At 39.4% G+C, this 27476-nt stretch overlaps 1 protein-coding gene across 2 annotated transcripts in view; it reads right to left on the bottom strand.

Moving 5' to 3' along the window:
• Nucleotides 1-3357: 3357 nt before the first annotated feature.
• The window catches only part of LOC121912730 (septin-7), a 47236-nt gene continuing 23117 nt past the window's right edge, over nucleotides 3358-27476 (bottom strand). The window contains exons 5-15 of one of the 2 annotated variants that reach the window (XM_042435092.1): nucleotides 19538-19638; nucleotides 19302-19436; nucleotides 14847-14964; nucleotides 12862-12954; nucleotides 12544-12640; nucleotides 8886-8937; nucleotides 8358-8483; nucleotides 7881-7901; nucleotides 5958-6093; nucleotides 5724-5869; nucleotides 3358-4871 (exon numbers count right to left, since the gene is read on the bottom strand). In XM_042435092.1, coding sequence (XP_042291026.1) covers nucleotides 4835-4871; nucleotides 5724-5869; nucleotides 5958-6093; nucleotides 7881-7901; nucleotides 8358-8483; nucleotides 8886-8937; nucleotides 12544-12640; nucleotides 12862-12954; nucleotides 14847-14964; nucleotides 19302-19436; nucleotides 19538-19638 — 1062 coding nt within the window. In that variant the 3' untranslated portion in view covers nucleotides 3358-4834. The remainder of the gene's footprint in view (nucleotides 4872-5723; nucleotides 5870-5957; nucleotides 6094-7880; nucleotides 7902-8357; nucleotides 8484-8885; nucleotides 8938-12543; nucleotides 12641-12861; nucleotides 12955-14846; nucleotides 14965-19301; nucleotides 19437-19537; nucleotides 19639-27476) is intronic. The other variant, XM_042435093.1, reaches the window with a different exon arrangement.

Raw genomic sequence — 27476 nt, 5'->3', positions numbered from 1 at the left:
GGGTGTCTTCACCTGGGTGACCCGAGGGCACAGCCGACCAATCAGCAAATGGAGAGGCCAAAGCAGACTAGCTGTCACATTAGGAAGACTGTGGCGTGATACTGCAGTGCAGCAGTGTGTGTGTTTGTGTGTGAGTCCAAAGGGTCCAGCATTTGTTTGAATAAGCCAGAAGGAACACCAAATTTAGGATTATATCAATATATGGAGCCAATACTGACTTTTTAAATTAAAAATCTATTGACCACATCTGATATTGATATAATACAGGGTGAATGATTAGAAGCTTTAATTTGGAACTGATCAATATATTGGCTGTCTGTGGGAAGACCTCACTTTGAACTGATTCAAATGCAACACTACGATTCACAAACATCCTAAATGGGCCCATATTCATCTCCTGTTGTGCTGTTTGCTAAAGTCAGCTGTGGTCAGGAAGTAAACCTAGACCCAAGCTGTTTCCTAGCAACACAATTCCTGTGACATAGGTTTCAGTGAGGAGTGGACCAGGAAGGTCTTAATGCTGTTTTAACTTTTCCACCTTGATTGTGACATCCTGGAGGATAGATGGAATACTTCTAATCTTTTGGAAAGAAAAGATTACTGACAAATAATGATAAGCAAAATCTGCTGCTGTAATCCATAAAACAATAATGATTGCATCAGCCATTAAAAACCCATACCAATCCACTTTTCATTGTGTTCACGTCTAACAGTTCTTTAGAGTGCTAATAGGACATAGTCTGTTTGCTGAGGGTTCATAAGGTTAATTGATTTTACTCCTCTCGCCCTGAACCAAACTTTAACATTAAAATTAAATAATCTCAGGCTCAATTATTAGTATAAAGGTTAGTTGCTATGTCATAGCCTTTTGGTTGGCTAGTTTCATATTCTATTGTATTCAGCGTGTCTACAATCAATACTATTTGGTGACTTAAAAATTTGTTGCTCTCTTGTATTACATGTTGTTGGACTACTGGCAAAAATATAATTTTTAATGTGAAGATAAAAAGGTATGGCATTTCATTTCATTTCACTGTCAGGAACCATTTTATCTTACAAGGCATAATTGCAAATAGGCACACAAAGGTAAATGATTACAAGAAAATAATGTATATTGTACTAAGGCCAGTTTTAGAAAGTTTATGTAATTATTGAGTTTATTTTATGTATGTTTGAGCCCTTTTATGCGCTTAGAGAAAATCAGTAAGAATTCCTGAAGCCCCAAGAGCCATTTAAAAAACTGTTCAAGAAGTCCAGCAACCATGGAACTGTCTCAGCAACCCCTGCAATCCTTTTAAGTGCATCTGGACTCCTCTCATGAACCCCAGATCCCTGTTAAAGATCTCAGAGACTCCCAAAGAACCCCATCTACTCCTTCAACAATCTCTGGAACTCCTGGAATCTCTGGTTACCCCTGAAATCTCCTCAAGAACCCTCTGAATAACAAGGGCCCAAAAATCCACCCCTGTCAAGTTCCTCCCCCAGCCATTAGAGCCACATTAAGGACTCCTGGAATCTCCTCAGTGACTCCCAAAACCTTCCCAAGAATCCCTGGAACACCTCAAGGTCTTCTTAAATCCTTTAAGGACCTCTAAACCACACTTAAAAGCCCCTAGAGCTACCACAAGGACTCAAGGGCCTCCTTCAAGAATTCCCTGTCCTTGTCCATGAACCATCACAGGGACCCAAGGAACCACCTCAAGCACTCACTTAAGGACTGCTAAGAGAAGAATCATTAGAACTTAAAGACAACTTAAAATCCTATCAGTGACCTCTGGAGACTCCTCAGTGATCCCTAGAATCCCCCAAAACTTAGACTATAAAATTTAAAAAAAAGTATTAGAGCTCCTCGAACTCCCACAAGGACTCAGTGAGCTCCTTCAAGAATCTCCAGAGACCCTGACAAATAACCACCTCAAGACATCTGTCAAGAAAGTCTGCAATCTTCACAAGGACACCTGGAATACCCTCACTACCTCCTAGAACTTTCTGAACCGCTTGACCCCCTCAAGAACCCAAGGTGGTGTCACAGACTTCCACTCTGAAAACCAAGTCAGCCCCCTTTCCTTTAATTCTCAAGAAATTACAAGGAAACATAATACCCAAATAACACAAACAGACTACCTTACTGGCTCTTTTGTCACAAGTGCCAAGTGGGCAACTATTGCCTTGGTGACCCTCAGACTGAAGTGCACTGTGATAAAGCCTCTAATCTGACCTGTTTGAGCAAAATGCCCAGAAGGTTAGACAGGAAGGATCTTTCCAGTGGGTAAAAGGCTATGACAACACAAGTGGACTGTGAATCCTTTACTAAGCATACTTGGGGTTTTGAGTGCATTGAGACAAAAACAGCTGGGTCATGTTTAAAGTCCAAAGAAACACTGATAAGGCTGATCAAACGCATGGAGAGTCCCTGAATGTGTACAAACTGAGGAGGCAGTGCAGTGCTGCCACCTGCTGGAAGCAAACATAATTAGGACCCAAATGCAAACCTGTACTTCATAGGCAGAGGCATGTGGAAACCAATGTGTAGTGCTGCATGTGGTTATACTTTTTCAATACTTTACTTCAAGGAATATAAAACATGATTCTCTACGTGGTCATTTTAGTCGTAAAAGTAAAACACATAAAAGCACAAAAATGCAAAAATCAGTAACTTTGATCAAGGAATAAGTGAAAAAACGTAGAAATCTGAGGAAGCATTTGATGCCAGCTTTGGGTACTTTAGTTGTTTTTTTATACTCAGTATTAACGTATTCAGTATCCAGCCCTACCTGTGTCCACATAGTTTTGTTTACTTTGGGTCTTGGGCTGGTTGTCATGGTTTAGGCTAGCCCCCTTCTTTCCAATGAAGGGAAAACATCATGCTACAGCATACAGTGATGTTTTAATATTATGATAGTGTTTTTACAAATTCAGTTGACAAACTTCATTTTGTCAACAGTTTGTGTTTGCCCCTTTCCTGTTTCAGCATGACAAAGCCCTTGTGCACAAAGACAGCTCTATAAGAAAACGTTTTCCCAGTTTGGTTTAGAAAAAGCTGACTGGCCTGCAGAGCCCTGACCTCAACCCCATCCAACATCTTTGGGATGAACTGCAGCACTGACTGTGAGCCAGACCTTATTGCACAACATCAGTGCTGGACCTACCAAACCTGCATCCAGGTTCCAACATCTAGTGGAAAGCCTAAAACCAGAAGAGTGGAGGCTGATATAGCAATATATTACTGAACATGGTTTTGGAATGACATGTTCAATAACCCCATGTGGATTTAATATTCAGTTGTCCACATACTTTTTGCCACAGTGTGCCTTTTTGTCTTGTAGTGTAATCTTTTCAGACACTTTCACCAAATTCACCTGTTTTTCCCCATCACAATTTTATTATGTGACTTTTTACAGTAAAAACAAAACATTACAAAATACAGATGCAGTACACAAACAGTGCTAAATGTGATGTAAAGAAAGCCAGCTTGGTACGGTTATGGAGCCGATTGCTGTTTGACTGAAGCATCTCAGCTCCAGCTTTCCTGTCCACTGACATCTCACACAGCCTTTCAAGATCCTGCCCCTGGAAAGATTTGTTTGTGTTGCTGTTGCATATTAGCCTGGGATCGCCAGATCGATTCACAAATGCAAATTACTCTGGGACCTCTGAGTTCATTTTTGATTTCCAAGTAGCGTTATCAATGGGCGCAGACCAAAATGCCTCTGGATGCAACTGGACAGATCTACAACCAATTAGAGCAACGGAACGTGTGACGTAGCGCTGTGCGACGTAGCCCGCACAGTCATCTGTACAGTCATCATATCTGTACGATGACTATACAGATACATTGTGGTTGTGATGTGATTGGCCTGACTCGGGCCAGGTCAGCTGTAAATCTGTCTGAATGGGAGGTGGGTCAGATGCATCTGCCAGAGCAAATAAAACATGAGCTTTCAGTTTCATGTGGTTCCCAGGCTAGTTGCATATAGAATCTGGACAAGAAGTTCAACTAAAGGTGTGTTGATTCATTATGTAAAAAGCAGTTGAGCAGTTTCTTTACATTGTTGCACTCAGGATGAGTGAAGTCAGGAATACATGGAGGGTTTCCAAGAGCAGGGCTGGAAAACATGGGCTATGATAATCGAAAACAAAAATCAACACAATTTCTCTACCAGGACCAATACAAAAGAAAAAAAGAAAATGAACACGAAGTAAGAAAATGTTACACGTGATTGAAGTTAAACACTGCAGTTCATGGTTATACAATTTACATTACAGGAGATGGGGGAGCATAATACCTTGGGAGGAAATAAAATGTGAGACCTAAAAAAGAGAACCAAAAGATATATATTTATATAAAAAACAGTGCCTGAGGTGAGCTTCAGCCTTACACAGTCTGCCAATGTGCAGAAGTGAAAGGCTGACCTCTTTGTTTGTTTTTTGGCATTAAAAGGATACAGCACTGCCAGTGCAGCATCCAACATTCCCAAACTAGAGAAAGAAAAGAGGAAAGACTGAGTGGACTCTGAACTTTGTCTTTGTGTTTAACATGAGGGAAGGATGCCAGTGGCGTTTTCTGTGTTAATATAATTGTGTGTCCCTGGTAGGAGTCAACAGAGATAAGAACAGTTCTTTAAAGAGGAACATGTAGAAATTTGAAGTATTTTTGAGGTCGATTGGTCAAATTCAGAGTCCACACAATACTGCCCCCTGGCTTTCTTTTGATTATTACACAGTAATATGGTCAAACAGCGGATGTAGTTGATCGACAGATGTTTTGACAATCAAGGCTGGCAGGTTGGCAAATAATAATACACTGTAACATTGGGAAGGTCCTCCGGGGATATTAAAATATCTTCTTCTTTTTGTTCTTTTCCAAGGTCCTGTAAAATACAAGACACAAGAGCACAGAGAAGCAGTCAAGCATCCAAGAGTCTCTTGCCTTCCAAAAAACACAATCTGTTTAGTTTCAATAGGCTCCAGGTGTTAGTGCAATTCCTTGCATCTTAGGTCTGTATTGGAGAATCCAGCATGCAAGTCCTACTATGCTCTGTTTTAGTGGTTGCAAAATTGAATGAAATGCTGCAAAGCATGATGTGGCCACTTAAAATAATCCTACAAAAAACTGTTTTCTAAATGAATATGGGCTTTTAGCAGATTTGCATTTTGGTTGTTTGTTAAAGCATTTGATCTGTAGTGAGTCAGAGGTTCACAGAGGAGTAAGACATGACTGCTGAGGCTAACAGTCAAACACACATACATATTTGTTGAGTATTTCCAGCAGCAGGGCAACAAAGTGACCAGTGTTGCATTATTTCTCTAGAAATTCAATTTTTTTCTCAAGTCAAAAACACAAAGTAGTATTATGGCACATTGAAGAGTTTCTTTTTTCAATTTTGTTTTGATCTCTACTCTAAATAGCCATTTATTTTACATAAAGCCTGCAGCTTGCGAGAGACCAGAGAATGCATAGAGCCCTGTTTTGCTAGCCTAAGTTTAAATTAATAAATTACGGTTTGCTCTTTAATAATTAAATCAAAACTTTTATTTTTTTACATTTTCTGTTTTCTGTTTCTTGTTGCACAGTCTGTAGGGTCTTCAGTGAGTTGCATTAAGTTTAAGTGACATCTTCGGGTAATTCAGGTTACAGTCAGATTAAGCCTGAAACCCCTCTTTAAACCAGTTAAGAAGCACCATAATAAGACACTGATCATCATGTGTGAAGGTGTATTTACCTGGAGGCGTCTAGTTTCTGCTGTTCCAGAATCCTCTGCTGGGTCTCCCAGCTGGCCTTCTCCTCCTCATGTTGGCGACGCTTCTCTTCCAGTTCTTTGTGTTGGGCCTCCAGGTTCTTTTTCATTTGCTCGTGACGCCTCTGGAGCTGCAAGGAAATGGAAGTGCAGTCAGAGGTTTGCCAAGAGTTCATAAAGAAAACACAATACAAAAAAAAAACACCTTAATTGATTTACCTCAGCCTCAGAGTCTTTAAGCTTCTGGAGCTTCTCTTTGACCTTCATCTCAAACACTTGTTCCATTTCTTGTTCCATCTTTTTCATCTTAGACACATGGTCCCGCCGCTCCTCCTCCATCTGGGCGAGAGGACTCCTGGAGACACAAACCATGTTCATACAGACCGCACAAAGTGGCAAGATATGTGGATGGTGACACATCTATGACATCCCAGGTGGACATTTAACATCAGTGTTAACCACAGATGTGTCCCCCTCCCCCTTACTAAGGTGTGGCTGAGTGCCGAGTGATGAGAAGGAGAAGAAGGATCAGGGGAAGAGGAAAGACCAAGCTTGCTTTCCTTCTCTGGAAGCCCTCTACAATAGACAGCTTCCAGAGAAGGGTGTAGCTAAAAGGTGACAGGGGCTTTTCATGAGAGAATAAGCCCTTGGTCTGACACTAACCATGCCTTGCTAAGCAATGATGTCTACACATCACCTACTTGTCCCAGTGAAGAAGTGTCAATAGTAGCTAGAAGAAGCATTTTTTACCCTGTTTCTAGTGCTAAATCAGCCTGTTTACTAGTTAGCTAGCTATATTTATTCAAATTAATTGTGTAGAGATGAGCACTAATGGCAGCTAGTTTACATATTCACAGACATCAATGATTGAAAACAAATCTACAGTATCAGTCAATGTATCATTAATTTTAGCCACACTAGCAGCATGGAATTTGGTACAGACATTCATGTTACCCAGAGGATGAATTGTATTAACTTTATGGACTGTCTGACTTTTCATCTAGTTCCCCCATCAGGTCAAAATTTAAATTTGTCCAATACTTTGGTTCCCATTAGCCTCATTTGTGCTTTGTGTTTTATGCTTTTTTAAACATGTTAGCATGCTAACAAGCTAAACTAATATAGCAAATCTTATACCTACTAAATATGAGCATGTTAACATTTTTATTGTGAGGAAGCTGGCATGGTGAGGTTAGCATTTAGCTCCTGTTATTCTGACTTGAGAGCATTCATGCATCATTCCAAGATGGTTAGCCTTGTTGCTAGCAGTGTAGTCACACCAGATAAATGAAAAATTCAGCTGAAATTAGGTTTTTGTTGTCATGTTTTATGTTTCTAGCAGTTATCAGGTGAAACCAGCTAACAAGCTGTGTATTAGCTGAATTCTGTCTCATTAGACCATGCTAACGAACTAAAAATAATAATCTGAGCAATGAGATTATGTTTTGAAAGCAGCAGATAAACCAGCAATTATTAATTTTTGCCTTGTAGATACAGGAAAGTGAAATAGTTAAAACTACAGCAAAAAGCAAGCAACAAGCTAGTAAATAACATCTGTAGTTAGGCCAACATTGTATTGAAGTACTAAACTGGTTTTTCTGACAGTGGTGATGTAATGAAGTGTTGTAGGGCGGCGCGTCGACACACACCTGTTCACTGCCGGTATGGGGGTTGTACGTACAAAATAACAGGGGTGGCCGTTTTGACGGATGACGTTCAGTATGTTTTGGCCTTTGATTAGTCATTAGCTTTGCAGTAACTGCACACAGAAATCAATGAAGGCATCAAATGTACTTAATAAGAACTGTGTAATCAAGCTGCAAAGCAAGTAGCCATCTTGCTGATTGTCAATATGCTTTATGGAATGACATTAATTAGATATATTGCACACATCTCATGCAGAAGCTTGTAAGGTATAACATGTTTTGATTGTATTACTGTCTCTAGTATGAATTTATGGCATGTAATATATAGCCAAACAAACCCACTAAATTTAATAATATTTCAATGTTTCATTCAAACCAATATATAAATTTCAAAGCGTTGCACAGAGAAAATCCTATGAGACAGGGAAAATGAAAAAGGTTGGAGCGAGGAGGAAGAAAAGTATCTGTGAGGTTATGAAGAAGTGAAATAACTTACATGCCTTCAGCCGTCTCAGGTCTAAAAACAAACAAATGCAGACACTTAGCTTGCTGCCATAACCCATGCATTAGCTTGTGAGAGTGTGCTGGTGATTACTGACGGCTGCAGCTGGTGGATTAGGAGTCAGATGGTGCCTCAGTTAGTGCTGTCAGATTAGACACAACTGATACTGGTGGCTAGTTAGTGGGGGGTTAGTGCTGGCTTGTTTGGGCCAGAAATGGGTTTAAAGGTTTGGACTGCTTTAGTGACAGCTTGGCAACTTTAATCAGTTGCTGAAGACTTTGACCTCTGAACTGCAATTACCTCCACAGTGACATAGTAAATGTGCTGGTCAGAGACGGAACCAGCAGCCAAATCGGCAACACGTTCCAGTAGGATAGAAGACAACCTCCTGTTTCACTTGAAATATTATTAAAGGGCACTTAAGAAACATGAACACAACAATATCATGTATACTTGTCCTGATGAACTCACTTGGTTAGCTGTCCTTTGGTCTTGTTGTTGTCCACACCATTATAGGTGACTGCAGCCAGTTTCCTGCTACGGTAGTTTTCATAATGAACATTGTTTGTCACATCCTTCAGGTCCTGCATGTGGGTCCTGGAAACAACAAAAGTGGATGTAAATAAACACATCTCTCACTGAAAGAACCAATTTGCTTATTGTACACCTGCTTTGTTAAATCAATACTCTTTCTTGAATATGTTTTCATATAGGTGTTGCACTTTGCTATATTTTCTGTGGCATCCACTCCTGAGCACAACTATTCTGGTCTCTCCATGAGAACTGTGTGGGAATACTTTAATTGTATTCTGTTTGGCATTGGTATAGTACTTCTTCTAGTAATATGAATTATGACCTCTTCTATTATTACAGATCTGAGGGGAAATACTGCAGGTACCAGGCATTCATTTGTCACAGGGTTGAATGAGACATTTAGGCACTGACAGTCAGCCCAGCATAACCTCTCCTGTGCTGCAGATGATGTGTGTTTGTGCTCACCTGATGAGCATGTTCCGGAGGATTGTAAAATCACAGTGCTCTCCATTCTCCACTGTGAGAAGAAGCAAACAGAAGCAGAGTTTAGACGCAATAACATGATCTGATCAGAACATCATATGAACATAACTGAGACCCGTAGGGATGCTGGAAACTAGACAATAGAATATAGAGCAACTAATATTTACCAATGCAGCTACCAGTCCCATCATATCAACATATGAAAGAAGAACTACAACTTATTACAACTTGGGTTTTATTCTCATATATATTGATAATGCTGTACTGACAAAAGTAAGTCAGTGAACGCATAATGTCACTGTATATGAAAACTGTGTGTGCACAATTACAGTAAGAACAGTGAGTCAAAGTTGAAGCAGGAAGTGGGTCTGTAAAATGTGATGGTTGTTTACAAAGGACAGTTTGGGTAATAATGTAACAGTTAGCCTTTGTTTTCTCTTCCAAATAAGTGAGAGCTAACCCATTAGCTTGTTTCAACTCTGTCTGATCATCTGACTGCTCGTGTTTCTTGCCTTAGTAGACTTAGTGATGTCGCCACATTGTGAGATCACAGCAATTACTTTGGTTTAGTTCAATGTTATCAGAACTGAACTTAAAAAATTAAGTATACTGAAATGTTAAATATATTCATCATGACACAAATAGAAATTCTGAAAATATCAAGATGAGGGCAAAGCAGACAATATGTGATCATATGATATGCAAATATGAAAATGAACAACATACATGATGGGGTTTCTGTGCTTCATTTTCTCATTTCCTGGTCATTAATATATAGTACATACATTCTATAGTATTATATGTAGGCCGTATGTTTATATTATGTAGTGTAGTGAAATAATGTGTTAATCAAAAAGTCAACACAAGAGTAGTTAGTACAGAGTTCCAAAACAGAGAAAAAGAAGAAAAAGGTTATCAGATGAGTCAAAAATTGAATGAACTCATTTTAACTTAAGTATAGAAAGAATAATAACACTCTGTACTTTTCATTTAATTAGTTGGTGAAAACAGAAAATAGCTTTTTATTTTTGTTTTTTACCATGGACCATTTGATCAAATATATCAAAACTTTATTTTACTCTTCAATTCATCTTTCACTAGCTTTTTTATTTAGTTTTCCTATTTTTGTGGTCTTCTTTCATCTCTTACATTTAAATCATCCATCTATCACAAATTTTATATATACTTAGCAGTATTATTACACATCTTAAATACTTTTACAACCTTTTGTGACTCAGGGTTCCATACTTACAGCCTTAAATTTAACTATTTTGTCTAAAGTCTTTTTCAGGCTCTCCAAAGCCCTGCAGATGACATAATGACATGGAGCAGCATAGATATGGATGAGTGTAGTACCAGACAGCACCAGCAGAGAGCATCATGTGCTGCTTTTCTGTCCCTCCTACAGTAAACTCACCACAGTCCCCTGAGGTTTCTCTGGACTGCTGTGGTAGAGTGACTCACATAGCTTCTCAGGGACCTTGCCCTCTTTCTCTCTCCCGCCCTCTCTCCATATTTATGCTGACATGGAGCCAGAAACATTTTTGGTATTCCAAAACTCACTCTCCATGAACGGCAAACCAGTTTCATGGTAGCACTCCTACATGTGATCCACTAAGCACTTCTTACGCAGTTGTATTTTTTTGAGACGACAGAAAGAGTCTGAACATCAGATTTAATATGATCTGCAATGTTCCCATCACTGCCTCCAATTTATTTGTTACAGTAAATACCTCTGAGCTTAGTCACATTCAGACTGTGTCCTCATCACTTCAAGCTGAATATGTTGTCATATTACATATGTCTAACCGCAGTGTGACTGAAACTTCCTGTGTCATGTCAAACAAAACCCTCATATCCTGTGCTGAAGAGAAATGTCTGACTTCGGTGTGTCTCTGTGTGTGCGACTAGCAGCAGAACAAACACAAGCCAACTGTGTCAGGGCCAATTCATACAAAATATGAATAAAGTTTACATAAACTGGTATTTTATTCATCATTTTAGGAATGAAACTGATTCAACATACAAGTATTAAAGTGACCCTGTGGAATAATCTTTTAATCTTGTAATCTTCTTGTAATCAACTGGTTTAAATTCAGTGTTTCTTACTAAAACACACTGGGCCTCATGCAAGAACATTTTCCTATTCTTTTCCTGATCTCTCATTTTTCAAGTTTGTCTTCAAACAACAGTCAGGAGTCCATATGAACATTGACACATGTTTTTCTTGCTGTTCATACTGACCATTAGAAGATCCCTTCATAATGCACTTACAATGGAAGTGATGGGGGACAAAATCCACAGTCCTCCTTCTGTGCAAAAAATGTATTTAAAAGTTTATCTCAAGCTAATATGAAGCTTCAGCGTCCAAATGAGTCAAATCAAGTAGATATCTTTCAACATTAGTCTTTTTAGTGCCAAAGTTCCTCTTTTTGTTACTATACTTCCACCTGCAGCTCAACAGGGAAACACTGTCCGAGGAAACACAAAGAGGGAATTTGATGCTAAAAAGACTGTAAATGTGTCAGATATCCACTTGATACGACTAACTCAGACTGCTGAAGCCTCATATAAGCTTCACATCAACTTTTAAATGACTGTGTGGACACACTGTGGATTTTGGCCTCCATCACTTACATTGAAAGCACATTTGAAGGGTCATTTAATATCCAGTATGAACAGGAGGAATGATTACAGCGAGGAAAACTTCTTTCACTGTTCATATAGACACCTGACTGTTGCTCTAAGACACACATTAAAATTTTTGAACCTGTCCTTGAAACTACTATTTTTGTTTATTCATTTTTTCCCCATTCTTCATTCATTTCCATGACAACATGGCCGCTCCATATGCTGACGATCATGTGACACAATCAAAAGCTCCAGAACAGTCACTGAGTGGACCTCAGTGTATCGCGTTTACACCTGTTTGTGTTTGATGTTTCACCTGTTTGACTTTCTTTTTCCCTCAGTCTTTTATTGGCTGCCTGAACCACACATTTGTATCACCGCCCTCTGCAGTTGGCAGGAGTGTGTATTGTGTCACAGCCGACTTGTGAGTACATGTGTAGCCAGTTTAGTACAACATACAAACAAAACAGGTGCCTGCTCATCACTGTGCTGTTCCATAGCATCTCTAGTGATCAAAAAGTACGTTTAACTTACTTTGTGTTATTATCCATCTTGAGTTTCAACATGTTATCGTGTTGGAATGAAGTTACCATGATGGAAAAATGTTACTTGAACATGTTATCATTTATATCTTGTTACTGACCAAATTTTGTTAGCAGTTTTTCAATTGCTGGATCTAGAACTTTTTTCACTGTTGGTCATCTTGAAAACATTAGATTATTAATTAAATTACAAAATTAAAAAAATACATGACTAAGTGTTTAAGAACATGAATGATTTTTCTGTGTGTGTGTGTTGCGTGTGTGATGAACACTGCGATGAAAGCAAAACAAGAGCGCATGGGTTGTGTTACTGCTTTGCAAACCATCTACACATGATATTCAGTAATCCAATAAAACTGTGGAAATATTTGTGTGTGCGGGTGTGTGTGTGTGTGTGTGTGTGTGTGTGTGATTCCACTTAGTTGATCAATTTACAGGCTGGGATCAGTTGACCTTTGACCTCTCACCTTCAGCCACACCCCAGGGGTACTGCCTCCCGCGCACTCTCTTTCCATTGACCTCGATAATGGTGTTACTACCCACTACAGCCAGGGGTAAACGATCCTGCAGAAAGGAGGGAGGGGACACAACTGTTGCATAGCTCACACACACACGACGGCTAAAAATACACCGTAGGCTGTGGGTGTGTACTAACATACACGGAAACACTGCATGTATGACATACATAAAAAAAAAAGACATTACATTAAATTAAAAGTGTTCAGTGCAACTAAAAAAAAAACAGAGCGACAGATTTATCGGAAGGTTGCTTCAACAGAACAGACCTTGATCTTCCTGACTATCTTCATCTCCTCCTCATCGTCCGTCTCTGGGAACTCGTAGATTTTGATTTTGTGCTCTTGGATCTCTTTCATGATCTACACACAGTAAGAGAGGAGGAGACAGAGGGTGGAGGGGTGAGATGGAAAAAGAGCATGAGAGGTAATGTAGTGAAGTGAGCTCTATGTGGGACGGACAGGTCAATAGTCACACTAGAGGTTAGTCGATACACACAGGAGGAGGATCCTATAATTTGATTATGGGGCTTTTGATGGATAATGAAGAAAGAGATTATTTGAACTTGTCAGAGAGTCAAACACAAAGCTGTGGATGTCTATTGTGAAAGCAGATCACATCTGCTTTTATTAAGGCTGAGTATTATTTGAAATGTATCAAGACTGGTGCCAATAAGAGGCCCAGAGTTTCTGTAACAATACTAACCATACTTTCCCCACATGTTCCACTAAATACATACAGCATCCTTTAGGAAATTAAGCCAACTTTCTATAATGTATCTAGTGCAATATAATGCAACAATTAGTTGATTAATTGATCTGTTGATCGAAAGAAAATTAATCTTCAACTATTTTGATAATCAAATAGTCATTTTGATTTTCATTTTTATACTGGTGATCAAATAAAACAAGACAAGACAAGTTTTGAAATTTTATAGACCAAATAATTAATTGATTAATTAAGATAATCAGCAGATTAACTGATCATGATAATAATCAAAATAATCATTTGATGCAGCCATAAAATGCATTTAAATGATTAATTGTGTCTACACACAATCAGTTGTAGAAGAACTTTACCTATGAAATATCAGATCAAATAATTTCATCAATTTTTGTTGATGCCAAAACAATTTGGAGCAAAGTCATGAAGACTTATTGTGACCAAAACATGAAGTTTGCTATGTGTAGTTCTCATAATTACTGAAATGCTCAAAAAATAGTGAATGTGAAGTATTTCTGTGATCATGAGTGGCAAAGTGTACTGGACAGTGGACATGAACTGGAAAGAACCCTGTCAATACATCATGTAGCCCCTAGGGCTGGGCTGATGTAAAAGTTTTCAAAGCGTTTGATATTAAGCCAAATACTGGACTGGTAATACCGAATTTTACTAGATGTTGCAAGTGACTCATCCTCTCCAGAGTGGAACGTAATGAGAGCCAATGAGTGAGAGTGTAGTAGCACCACAGTCAGGAGTGACACATCGTGTTTTAATTCCCTTAACAACCATTCAACTTAACACCAAACAGAATATGCATAATGTGCACGTGTCCAATGGTCAAACTGCACACAGAGGTAGGAACATGTCTTTATGTAGCTCAGTAAACGTCAGATAACTATCTTGACATATTATTGACTGAAGGTCTGATCTGAAGGTCTCTTCTGTGTTGCAGTAGATTTGTAAATGCTCAGGACACAGCATAGATCTCTCAAATCATGTTTGCAAATCATCAAAATCGCCATTTGCTAACCGTCATTGGGTTAGCTCTTTGCACATAATTCACCACCCAATAACATAGCTTATAACTGGAAGAGAGAGAACGTAAACATGGCTGCAAACAAGAGCTGTTTGTACAGTTGATATGAGATAAATAAGTACATAAAACATAAAATTTTTGCTTTTATAATTTTTCGAAAGTGTCCAAAAATAATGCAGTGGTTCCTTGATGGATTATCTAGCACCTGGATGGATTATAAGAGCAGACAAAAGCTTGTCTAACCTCTGAATGGTGTGGTGCAGGGCAGGTTGCTACATACATCTGTTACAGAGATATTATTAAGAGTAACAAGTGAGTGCTTTTGCAATCGCAGTCGACTGATAGTGCAAGTTGCCAGAATGCTTCATAATTATAAACGCTGGTTCAATTAGTTCACATATAATCAAATTGGTTTCAGCTCGTACACCAAGCCTGACTGGCAAAACCAGAAACCGCCCCAACTCTAGTAGTCACGATAGCAAACTGATCACACACCTGTTTCTTGAACAGTTGACACTCCTCTGGAGTCATTGTGTCGGCTTTGGCGATGAGAGGGATGATGTTTACTTTTTCGTGTAACCGTTTCATGAATTCAATATCAAGAGGCTTCAGTCTGGAGAGGGAAGCAAAGAGAAGAGACAGTTTAAAGGTTAGTGTCAGTGAATGGATCTGCTTTAAGTGGAGCTGCAGGGATGGGTGAAGCAGTGAGCTCCTGTCACACAGCCTGCAGGGCTGGAAGTCATGTTTAATGGCTTGGCTGACCTCAAACTGCACATGTGAAAGGCCCAGACAGCAGAGTAAATCTGAGCTGATTGGAATCCTCTTTCAAACGGCATTATAGTGTTTTGCTGTTGTTTGTGCATTTGTTTGTGTGTTGCTGCCAGAGCATCTACAAAAGGTTCTATTTGGATGAATTATGTACTGTAGTCTCTAAACTAGTCCATAACCCACATAAAACGCCACATGATATCAAATATCGCACATCTGTGATATCTGTGATACTGGCATTGGAAAATGTAAATCCAATCCATGTTAGACCATGTGATAAGCCATGTAATATTTATTTCCCAGATTTCAAAGAGAGTTATAGGTTGTTCTTGGCTGTTTTCACATTCATGGTAGTTTATTTAATCTTGTTGCATGACCAGCTGCTATTGTCTCCATCTGTGAGAGGGAAGCTGTGGACAAGTGTTTGGCTTGGGAGTGTTTCAAGCACTACTCTTCTCAGTTATTCCACATATGGCCCTTTGGCTGTTTCTTAATGCAGAAAAGGTTTTAATCTTAAACTATATCCATGATCACGTAGTGACTGCGTAACAGATTGATGGTAAATCTTGAAAAACAGCTGACATACAAACATGAAACAGGATTGCAGTGGATTATGTATTGATAATGCATTTTTCATACCATGCACTGAGTGGAAAAAACATTTCTTTGTGTCCACCCACCAGTAATGGTGGGTGGACACAAACTGGAAACACATAATGATTCACAAACTGGAAATTCATGTAAACAATATGTCTCCCTTGACTAAACTTAGTGTTTCAGTATTTGATAATCATTTCTGTTTGCTTTTCTGCAGTCACTACTGTATAAAGTTCTTCACTTCCTGGTTCTTGTTAACAAGATGAATGAACATAGTGGAGATTTTAGGCTTTATAGAATTGGATCCTGGGATTTTTAGCATGTGTTCATGTGTCTGTGTGTTTGTGTACTTGAGGACTATCACATGTACTGAAATAAAGATGCCTTCCCAAACCTCGTTAACATTTTCAGGCAACTGTTGTAGATATATTCTGAGCTTAAACTGCCGCAGTCTTGATCAATGTTTCACCTGCAGCAACAGGTTTCCCAAGCTTTCCAACACAATTTCCAAGAACAAGGCTTCCATCCCTCAAACTACCTAAATAACTGCACTGCACACAGTAATAACCTCAGGCAGGGATGTAAAATAAAACAGGTCAAAGGGTCCAATAATTCTGTATTGTTGAGTTGTTTCTTTTTATTCATACCAGTGTTCCTTTGAGAGGAAATGTTATATTGAAAAAATATGGCCACATTATCTAACAACTACGATTTAATTATCCACAATTCTGTTTTTAAAATCAAGAGTAATTTATGGTGTGAAAGAGTGGTATATATCCAGAAGTCATCATTTCAAAATCATGGAAAAACCATCAACCTAAGTGAGAACACCTCACTGTCCACTTCTGCTCATAGCTGGTAAGGTAAACATCTCCAGACACAGGGCTGTGTATACATTCAGTGAACGCAGCTGTATACAAGCTGAGTAGCTCTGCCCAAGCGGTTGATGGAAACGTTATCTTGTCCACTGGGTTTGCTATGGCTACCCTGGCATTTACACCCACATTTGTCCAGCTTTATCTAACACTGGTTGAACTGTGGAGAGAAAAGGGTGTGCAACATGTTTTTGTAGATGTGAGGATGTGAAAAGAGACTCAAATTCAACAAAAAAATACAACACAGATCCAACAACGTTAGGTCATATTTACTTGTAAAATTGCGAAACTTGGAAAATGCATTTGTGAACACCATCATTTTTTCCCAAATCATCAAACACAATGTAAATCTTGTTTTTATTTGTGGAGCAGGAAGCACACATTTCTCACTAATAATGAGACATTTTTCTCCATAATAAAACCTAGTTCAGCTGCAGTTTTTGGCTAAATGCAGAAAGTTGTGTAAAGCTAGCTCTAATACACTGATGACAAAAAGTGATTTGACATCGCACTTGATCCAAATGCATAAAAACAGTGCATAGTCCGAGATGTATTTATTAAACTCTTAAACATGTCCCAGGAGCCTGATTAACAAATACAACCAGCCTTATAAATCCCTGTAGTCTGAGCTGTGAACTTTACACTTATTAAAGGGCCAATGCTGGTCTGATGTTTTAGTGCAACCCTTACACACTTACACACTCCAGGGTAGATGCTGAAAATGAATGGATCCTTATGGTGCTTTTCTTTAGCCAAGAGAGCCAACAAGACTGTGGTCAGAAATCCACACTGGGTCACTGTGGCCAACAGGCTCAACAGTGCTGGACTGCAAAACCACCTTTTGTTGTAGGCAGCACAGCATGGCCAAGTGTATGAGCCAGTCAGGCCAACTGTGTGTGTGTGTGTGTGTGTGTATGTGTATGCTTGGCAGTGGCCAGAGCCAAGACACAGATGGGAGGAATGGGGTCTTCAGGTCAGCGAGCTCAGAACAGATTACACCAGTGTTATTCCTGCCTGGTAGCCTGGTAGGAAGCCACAGTCAGAGCTGCATGGGTTTGGTCTACTTGGCCAGAGAATCATGCAGCGGGGGAGAAACACTGAAACACAACAGCTGACTGTACTGTTCCCATATGAGTCCACACCATAATGAGTGAGAGGAAAACTTCTTCAAGAACAGTCTCATACTTAAAGTCCCTGATCTTTCACCTTACTGGCATTTTTGGGGCAATTTCTCAGTCTCCAAAAATGGTATCTCCTGTGGAGTTTCTCAAGGATCCATCCTAGGCCCCCTCTTCTTTTCCTTCTACATGCTTCCTCTTAGGCATGGCTATTAAAGGTAGAGTCAGTCATTCTGGAAAAAGACTGTTGATATTTGAACTAAACACCCAAACAAATATACCCCTCCCTTCATGCTCCTTCAGAATTTCCACCCCCCAAATTCATGGATGTGCATTGCCATTGCCAAGCCCTCCTTTACCATTCAACGGGTGCTGGAGACGGGAGACTGTCATGTCCTTGCACAGACAGCTGCTCTGATGACTTCACCATGTCCTGTACATGAGCACGAACACACCCTTCCGATTGGCTGGAATAGTGATGTGTGGCTTGCTCCCGACCAGTTTGTTTGTTTCCCATTTACGGAGCCAGTGTTGTGTATGAACACAGGATTTTTCAAACACAGAAGTGACAGCTAGCAGACTGTGAGATATTCACTGAATTTGACAAAAAGTGTATTGACCAATTTTGCTCCAGAATCATTGACTCTACCTTTAACTACAGAAATTAAATAACCAGGGTGATTTAAAGACATGTCAGGACTCTCCAAATGATATGAGAAATTAGATTAACTTTGGTTAACTTTCTCTAGCTGAAGAGAAAGTTTCTGCAAAGTCTGAGATGGTTATTTGTGGCTCTCAAAAGACAAATCCTTTGGCTGAACATGTTAGTTCCTCTGCCAAAAAAACTTGGTGTCATTTTGGAATTTGAGTATAGTTTTGAGAAGTAACTAATTCAGTGGTTAATTCCAGTTTATTCCAGCTGCGAACAATATCAAAAGTCAGGTCTTGCCTCTCACCCCTTTGGCATTTGGACAACAGAACTCATTGTATGTCCCAGTGTGTCTGTTCTACTGTATAACTATGTTGTGTGTTCTTACATAGCTGATCTTAAACCATCCTTTAAATGTTGAGCAGCAGTTTGGACAACATGTGTTTTTAAATGGCATCTAAACGCCAGAATTGTTGAAGAAATTTCCAATCCTAGTAACTCCAGTTATGCCTCCAACCCTAGCCATGAGGGAGGGTTGGCTGATGTAGACTGACTCATACAGATAGGACCATGATGTGGATTTGACCCATGTCACTGTGCAGGTCTGAATGGGGTACAAGAGGGTCAGGACTTAGGACAAAATCAATTCTAGACCACAGAAAGAATTCTGGCAATTATATAGTCTAGTTCATTAGCAATTGTACACTTTATATGTAATGCATTTCTTTCTAGCCTCATTAACTTTGGTTTTCTAAAGGAACCAATTATCAGGGTTACATTGTGAGTCAATTGAATGACATTTAATGCAATGAATTTGTGAACAAGCCTGAATGTACATTGTTCGATTCCATTGAAGTGGTCGGTTTGTAAAAATTTCAAATACCGTACAAATTTGAACTTCTGTGACATTCCAGGTGATGAATGTGAAGTCTGGAAAACCTACCCATGTCCAGACGGGGCGATGAAATACAGGCAGCATTGCACTCTGCTGTCTGGCATCAGCCGTCTGTTGACCCGCGACTCTGCGTTGAGGTAGTCCTCAAACTTACTGTCAATGTAATCAATGACCGGCTGCCAGCTGAGGATGACACATCATCTAAATTAATGTCAGGAGTGTCCCAAGTTTGTGATCAAAACTGCGGATTAACTCATAAAGCAGTGACAGATGGCTGAGCTCACCAGTTACTGTTGTCAACAGCATCACCAAAGCCCGGGGTGTCGACGATGGTGAGCAGAAGATGCACTCCTCCTTCTTTTATCAGAACCTTCGACTGTTCCACCTGCAAAGAGCAAGAACGTTGAAAATCATTTCAAACATTTGCAAATAATTATAAGATTATTGCAGGCTAGATGGCCAATACTATCTCTTTACTTGTTTGCAATATTTTAATTTAATTTAAGTTATATTACATTCAATTCCCTTAGACCATTTAAGCTACACAGTTCTATGTAAGTGCAAGAAAGTTATTTTTGTAAATGCTGTACAAAAACAGAAAAAAGTCACATGCTGACAGTCCCAAGAGTTTTTAAATCTACCAACATACACCGCACACATCACGTTAACCATCTACTCCAGCCTCTAATGCTTCATATCTGATACCAGTTAGTATTTTACTGCTTCTCAAATCTAATTCCTGTTTGCAGAGAGGTTGATTTTCCACCAGTGATAAGACAAACAACAAGGCATGCTTTCAATTATAATCTGACAGACAAGTAACTGACAGTCAGATAGAATCAAACGACTGTAGGACCACATCATCTGCACCAGTTGGTGTTCCACAGAGATGGTTCACTTGTAAGTCACACCACTTTGAATCTTTACCATTACTTTGTCAAGGCTCTCGATCCCCAGTAAGAAGTACAAATGTATGGGAGAAAATAATTGTCAATAAGATTTTGACTTGTGAAATGATGTTAAGAAACAATTTCATGGCCTCTAGTCAGTATCACTGTGTAAACCTGTGAGAAACTATATTTCGTGCACAAATTATGTCAACGGAGAGATTACACAAAGACAAAGACTACACAAAGAGAAAAATATGCCAATCACCAGACAAGAACATTGATATTGGACAATTCTGCAAAACCCCAAATTATGTTCAATGACAAAAAAGTCCAGTATCAACATTTCTAAAGTAAAGTTCTGTGGCAACTGTGGTATGGTTGAGGGTACAGAAAGATCACAATTATGGCAAATGGCTAAGGTATGGTCAGGGTTAGGCAACTATAACAGTTGGTTAAGGTCAGGGAAGGATTGTATTTATGGTTAATAAAAAGGTGAAAGTTAATTGCAGCTCTTTGACAGGAGGCGAACTCCAGTTTCCTGCATGGAGGTCAGACTCATAACACTTCATCCACCACCTGAACTCAACACATTACTTCTGCACCGACACTGAACAATAGAATTGGACAAAAAAAAGCAGCTGTAGGTGCTGAAAAACTCTGGTTCTGACCACATCAGAAAGGCCAGAAGGGTTGAGCTTTGATCAGCGTGGGTTCGAGGAAGGACTCGTGATCAGCAGATGAACTTTGATTTAATCAGCAGATCTGTACCAGACCTTGTCTGCTACTCTGATGTCAGACTCAGAGCTTTCAGACTGTGAGTGAATGATGAGAAACAGTCAGTACTGCTGAGGTCAAGTCGGGTCCACATAGCATGATCAACATCAACATTACAACATTCCATGACAATACATACACAATGCATAGCCTTTGATTGCAGTCTTAGTCTGCACATGTTTTTTTTTTTCTTGAGCTGATGACTTGAGATAAAGAATAATGAGTGTTGTGAAGGTTGTGTAACACTGTAAGAAAGCTGCTGCTTTCACTGAGGAGAAAGACACACTGAAGCTTAACCTCAGCTAAACTGAGCCAATACCTTACACTTAAGTAGCACCGCAGAATGCCTGTGGTACGCTCACTGACTGGGGCTGGGCTGCACTTTCACTCAACCACACGGCGGTTACACTGCCAAACCAGGTTCTCACAACACAACAAACCTCCTCAACAAAGGAAAAGGGAGTCAAAGAACAAGACAGAAATTTGGTGCTAATTTCTGTCCATTTCCGACCAGACATGGTAAGGCCATGAAGCTCCAAGAACTAGACTAAATGCAAGATTGTACCAGGTTTAGTTGGTTAGGTGCTCCAGCAAACACAACAGGCAGTGGTTGAGGGTGTCTGGGGGGATGACGGGGATATCATGTCCTTGTTGCTGCACTAGTGAAGTTCTTGCCTGTTGTCTTGGCACCAATGTAGGGAGATGTGGGATGGTTTTCCATCCATGTAATGAAAGACCTTGATCTGTCAGACATTCATACCTGTTTATTTTATCCGTAAATACTTCTTGATTGAATTAAGAACACTTTACTAACTATTATCAGTCACTTTAAGAATTTCTAAGTTAGGCTTTGATTCATATCACATCAGCAACTTCATAGTTCTGAATCTGATCCTTCAGTATTTGGAGTAGCTGGTGAAGTACAGTGGGCATCGGCTGTTCATTAAATGTGCCAGATACATATAATTAACATTTCATTTCACTAAAAACTGATGGTTTTCTGCTTCTCAGCCAACAAGAGGTGCATTAGACATCTGTTACTTGCAGATGTTAAAAGCTAAATCTAAGATTCAATAATAATAAGATTCAATAAGGGATATGTGTATAACTTGATTTGATACTGGATTCAAATTTGATAAAATCAATTTTTGGGAAAAAAAAGCCTAAATTCTCAGATTCCAGCTTTTCAAATATGCGTTTGTGTTTTCTGGTTTCTTAAGTCTTCTGTGACAGTAAACTGAATATCTTTAGGTTGTGGATTGTATGTCATGACAAAAGAATACATTTGAGGATGTCACTTTAATCGACATCAGTAATGAAAATAACCATTAGTTGCAGCCTTATGTAATTACAAAAATGCTTTTCCTGATATGACATGTCAAAATGTCTCCTCTAAAAAAAAAGGATGTATCGAGCTCAGATAAGATGACTTCTTCTTCTTGCACACATCCTGATGACACTTGGTTATCACTGGCTGGCTCTCTCACGCTCTCTCACACACACACACACACACACACACACACACACACACACACACACACACACACACACACACACACACACACACACACACACACACACACACACACACACACACAACTGCAGCACAGGATCCCCTGCAAAGCATTTACAGCAGACCTTAATCCCTTTGACCCCCACCCACACTTACTGGTGTCTGTCATGTAGTCTGGCTGTCTTTAAACTGACCTCTGACCTGCAGAGCTGGGCTGCCCAGAAGTAATGACTATCGTACAGTGTGTGGCAAGCTGAGTAAATTAACTTTTAGAAACTTTTAAAAGGCACTAAGACTTAAATATGCCTTATTTTATACCCAAACTAATGTAAAAATGAAAGCTACTGCAGAGCTGCTGGAGTAAACTGGCTCTGTGTGACTGATCAGTAAGAGATGATACTGCTAAGAAGAGACTGCAATATTTTAAATACCTTTATAACCATATCACTGTGAAAGAAAGATGCTTGTGATGCTATAAATGTCTGAGAGGATCTCAACAGGCTGAAATAGATGAGAACATGTTGAACTTCACAGTCAAAGATGGTACAATGTTTAAGATAAATGTGTAGGACTGCTGAGTGGACGGTATTGTGATGAATGCTGCGGTGTCTCTCTTCTTCTACTCCATAAAAAGGATGAGTCAAGCCACAGACATGTCTATTAACCAGACGGGCTGCCCACAGACAGTGAGCTCATGGGAAAAGGAACAACAACACTAGATTACACCATGTTGCACAAGGACGGTAACGTGAGACGTCAGTACTACAGTCTGTACCAGTGTTTGACTGGATCACAGGACTGCAAGCGGTGTGATATACTGTGAATGGATTGTGGGAAAACAAACCACATATGATGAAGTTATGTCATCAGCCCTCTACAAGTTGGTCCATATGTGGGAATTAAACATCCGTGATACAAAAGTAAACATGAGGATAGCCTCTTCATCACAACTCAACATACAGGTTTGATGGATTGACAGGTTTTCACTTTGATTGGAGTCCAAATGACTGAGCAACTCAAAAATGAGCTTCTCAAGGTTGCCTGTAGGTCAGGTTTACCTTTCATTAACTTTGACAGTGAATTTGCACAGATAGCTGACACAAACGCTCTTACATTCTGTTTGAAGAAGATTATTCTACATTTGTGCCATCGCCCTGTTTAGTACAACATCATAGTATCTGAGTACAAACTGCAGCATCATTCTAACACATCGTTTACAGTCTGTGATCACTCTGTTTAACATTTATTCATGACACACATGGAAATGGTGATATCTCTATCATTTCAGGGCTGAGAACAGGGCAAATTCCTTGAATTGAAAGCTAATAGCCAAATCACTTTTCAAATACATATTGTATATATATGAAAATATGCTTGTGATTTATGTACTTGAAACAATAAATCATTTGTGAGTGACTGTCTTCAGTCACTATAAAACAATCTATGATCATTGTTCTGTTGGCCAATATTTGTATCCAGGCTTAACTTGAATCATTTGTAGATCAATTGAAGGTGTCATTCAATTAAAAATTCCATGAAAGCAAAAGCTTTATGGATAACATGTATTATATCTGTATCAATATATACTGTGATACAGCAAAGGAAAATCAGTGAGAGACAAGGAACTTCATCTGCCGGTGAAGGCCGTGAGATGCGACTAAACTTCTGGACAAAGCTTGTAAGTGGACACTGAGTAAAGATTATTTATATCAAACTGCTATTTCTAAGATCAAGAATGAACTTTCATGCTCAAAAGTCACAAACAGTTCATGGGTAAAATAACAGGAATCTCAGTTTTTGGTTGATACTGTGAATAAATAACTGATGAATCACATCAGGCCTCCAACTCAACACTGAATCTGCTGGCTTTCTTTATTATTTAATTAACTGCTGTTGATAAAATGCTGGAAAATACTGAAAAAATGTTTCCCACCATTTCACCAAGTTGCTTGTTTTCTTTGACCAACAGTACAAAACTCAAATACATTCAATTTACTATCATAGAGGACTGAAAGAAAACAGCATTTGAGAAGTCAGAACCAGTGGATTCTTTGGATGGATTATCAAAATCATTGCCAAAAACAACGATGCAAGAATCATACAAAATATCAATTTGCAATGCTGCCCACGATGGCTTAATATGACCAAATATATTTAAGTGATCTAGACATCATGGTTTAAAGTAAACAGCAAAATCTGACAGTTTATTGTCTCACATTATGTATATCATCATATCGCCTACACCCTATTGTACAACCATGTTGGTCAAAAATATTCCAGTAAAAAACTTGTCATTACTACTAGTGAGGCTAAAACTACTCTTAGTGAATGGAGTGACTAGCAGTCCAACAGAGCCTTTGTTGAATATGTGAGGGACACTGCCCTTTATATGAAACATATTTCATCAGACTATCTTGTTATTTTAATCTCTAAAATTCCACTGAAGCAGGAACAAGTGCCTGATATAAAAAGCGAGGCGTGTCTGTGCATTGGCAGGACAAGACTGAGCCCAGCGCACATGGCAATTTGCTGGCTAATCATCAAGCCCCTGTCCTTGTATGCTCAGCGGCCTGGCCGGCCCTTATTAACTAGGAACAACAGAGACGGCTGCTCTGCTCTATCACTTCTGATAGTTAACACCCATTCTGTCAGCTCGCACGGTCATCTTTTCTTTCTAATGGACTGGATTTCATTAGACGCAGCATTCCACCGGGTTTCATCACATTTCTTTGGCATGAGTTGGAGAAAAAGTGGCCACAATTATTTGAAATGTAATTAGTTTGTGGTTCCTGGAGAGAGAAAAAAGGAGAGTTCTCTGTTCCTCCATATTTATCTTTTGGTCCTTTTGAGGATAAACAACAATCAAAACACACATACATACTGTATTAATTTCAAGTCTATATTTCATCTACACTGGGACTAGAAACCTTGGGGAATCCTCAAACATTCAGTCTGGGCGCCAACCAAAGCACACACAGTGTAAATCTGCTTTAAAGTTTTAATAAGAGCTGAGGAGGTGTAATAGGCAGGTAAACAAATTGGAAGCAGCAGTGGGGTGAGGGCAGACAGAGCTCCTCAGTGTGTTGCCAGGGATTAAAGGAGATTTAGAGCAAAGCAGTGGATCACAAGGAACAGGTGAAGGGAAGATCCTCAACATGTAGCTGATCTGCTGTACACTAACCCAAACAGAACCGTTACAACTCCCTGCTAGAGGAGAGAGAGAGAGAGAAGAGCACTGTCGCTGGAGCTCCTTCACACCAACAGTATCACCTTTCACTCTTCAAAAGGAAGCTCAAGTAAAACTATGCAGCTGTGAGCTCTATTTGGGGAAAATGTCAAACCCTTATCCTCTGTAGCTTCTCTGCAAACAGCATCGAAGATTTAGAACTTGAAGCACAAACCACATGCCTCGCACATACAATATCGCTCCTGGTTGCAACTTCATTCTTGGCGCAGTCAAACCTGCAGCTTTAGTGTCTGCTATTGCTTAATTTAACATGACAATGATTCAACCTACAGTCAGCTCATGAAAGCTTCAGTGTTTACTAGTGCTGGGCGGTATGACAAAAAAATTTGTATTGTTTAGGTGGTTTCATGGTATATCATGGGTTTGTTTTGGGTTTTTTTGGCACGACTGGGCCTTTATATAGGTTTATAGTGGATTATTCTACTGTGAGAAGTACACAGAGTTTACAAAAGTTTGTTTCTGAGTCTGAATGCATGTAAACACAGGAACTAGCTGCCTGTAACAGCATTATGGCTAACTGCATAGAGATCTATATCCAGGGAAGTCTGCTGGGTAACCGAACCACCCACATATTCATCTACATACGCCGGTTTGTTTACATATATGAGGCTGACATTCACCGTAGTTAGACTGTAAGGAAACTAAAAAAACTAAGTGAGATAATGGATTATCTCAAGGACTATTATGAGTAAGATCATGAGTCATATCACTTTGAATGGCCAAGCGTATTTAATTGGAGTACGCGGAGAAGACATAAAATAATTGAAAGAAGAAAAACAAAGAATGGAGGCAGAAAGGCAATGTATAGTAACATTACCTCAGAGAAACTGTTAGTGTTCCTGTAGTCACTGCTCTCCTGAAGAGAGAGGAGGAAAACTTTTTTCTGCAGGGTGACCTGATGCTGCCAGACTCAGAAAATGTTTCGTGTGTTCACGGATGTGAGTAATCACCGCTGTGCAGCTACTACAAATGGATTTATGGCATTTATCCTGGAGACTGTTTCACCTCCACAGAATCAACTGGATGAAAAGAACAAGGCCAGCTGGACCAAATGTTCATCTCCACATGGTAAGAAAAATGTGATTACAACACGTAACTGTGTGAGGAATTACAGTATTTAAGTCTCTATCATCCGGCAGTAGTACATGAATATTGCTCAGTGTGGATCTGGTCATTTTACCTTTGCAATTTTACCTACCCAGGAGGCTGATGGAGGTTGCCCTGATAACTCTCATTACACGCGAGGCGTCGTTCGCCTGAAACTCAATCTGACTATCCGGAATCTCAATAACAGAGCTACCTGGCTAGCTAGTGAGCTGTATCCAGCATGCCGTTCGGCGGTATTATATTGTAAATGTACAATTACAAATGTACAAATTCGGGACAGATGTGTATGGTTTAATAACAGGTTTGCCAGAACAACTTCATAACATAAAAATATGAGAGATGTCTTTAAAGCTTGTTCTGCTGCCCCCAGGTGGCTAAAAAATCCAATAATGCAGCTTTAAATGTTGTCTAAACTCAAGCATACATACAAGAACATCTAAAACTGGAAAATGTTTGATTTAAAATCTTACTTGACTGTTGATTACTGCTACAGACACTTTTGGAGCAGTATAACCATCTGAGATATTGATGTGGAATACCCACTACCCACCCCTGGTAGTTTGCATGAACTTTGACAACATTGATTGCTTGGCAACTAAGTAGAGCAAAAGAGAACCTACATATTGATTAGCAACTTAAACCATAACTCTACTTGTAGGCCTATTGGTATTCTCGCTACATCAACAATTTCA

This window comes from Thunnus maccoyii, chromosome 15, assembly GCF_910596095.1.
Source record: "Thunnus maccoyii chromosome 15, fThuMac1.1, whole genome shotgun sequence".
NCBI classification, from domain to species: Eukaryota; Metazoa; Chordata; class Actinopteri; order Scombriformes; family Scombridae; genus Thunnus; species Thunnus maccoyii.
This window is presented reverse-complemented; position numbering and strand designations above follow the sequence as displayed.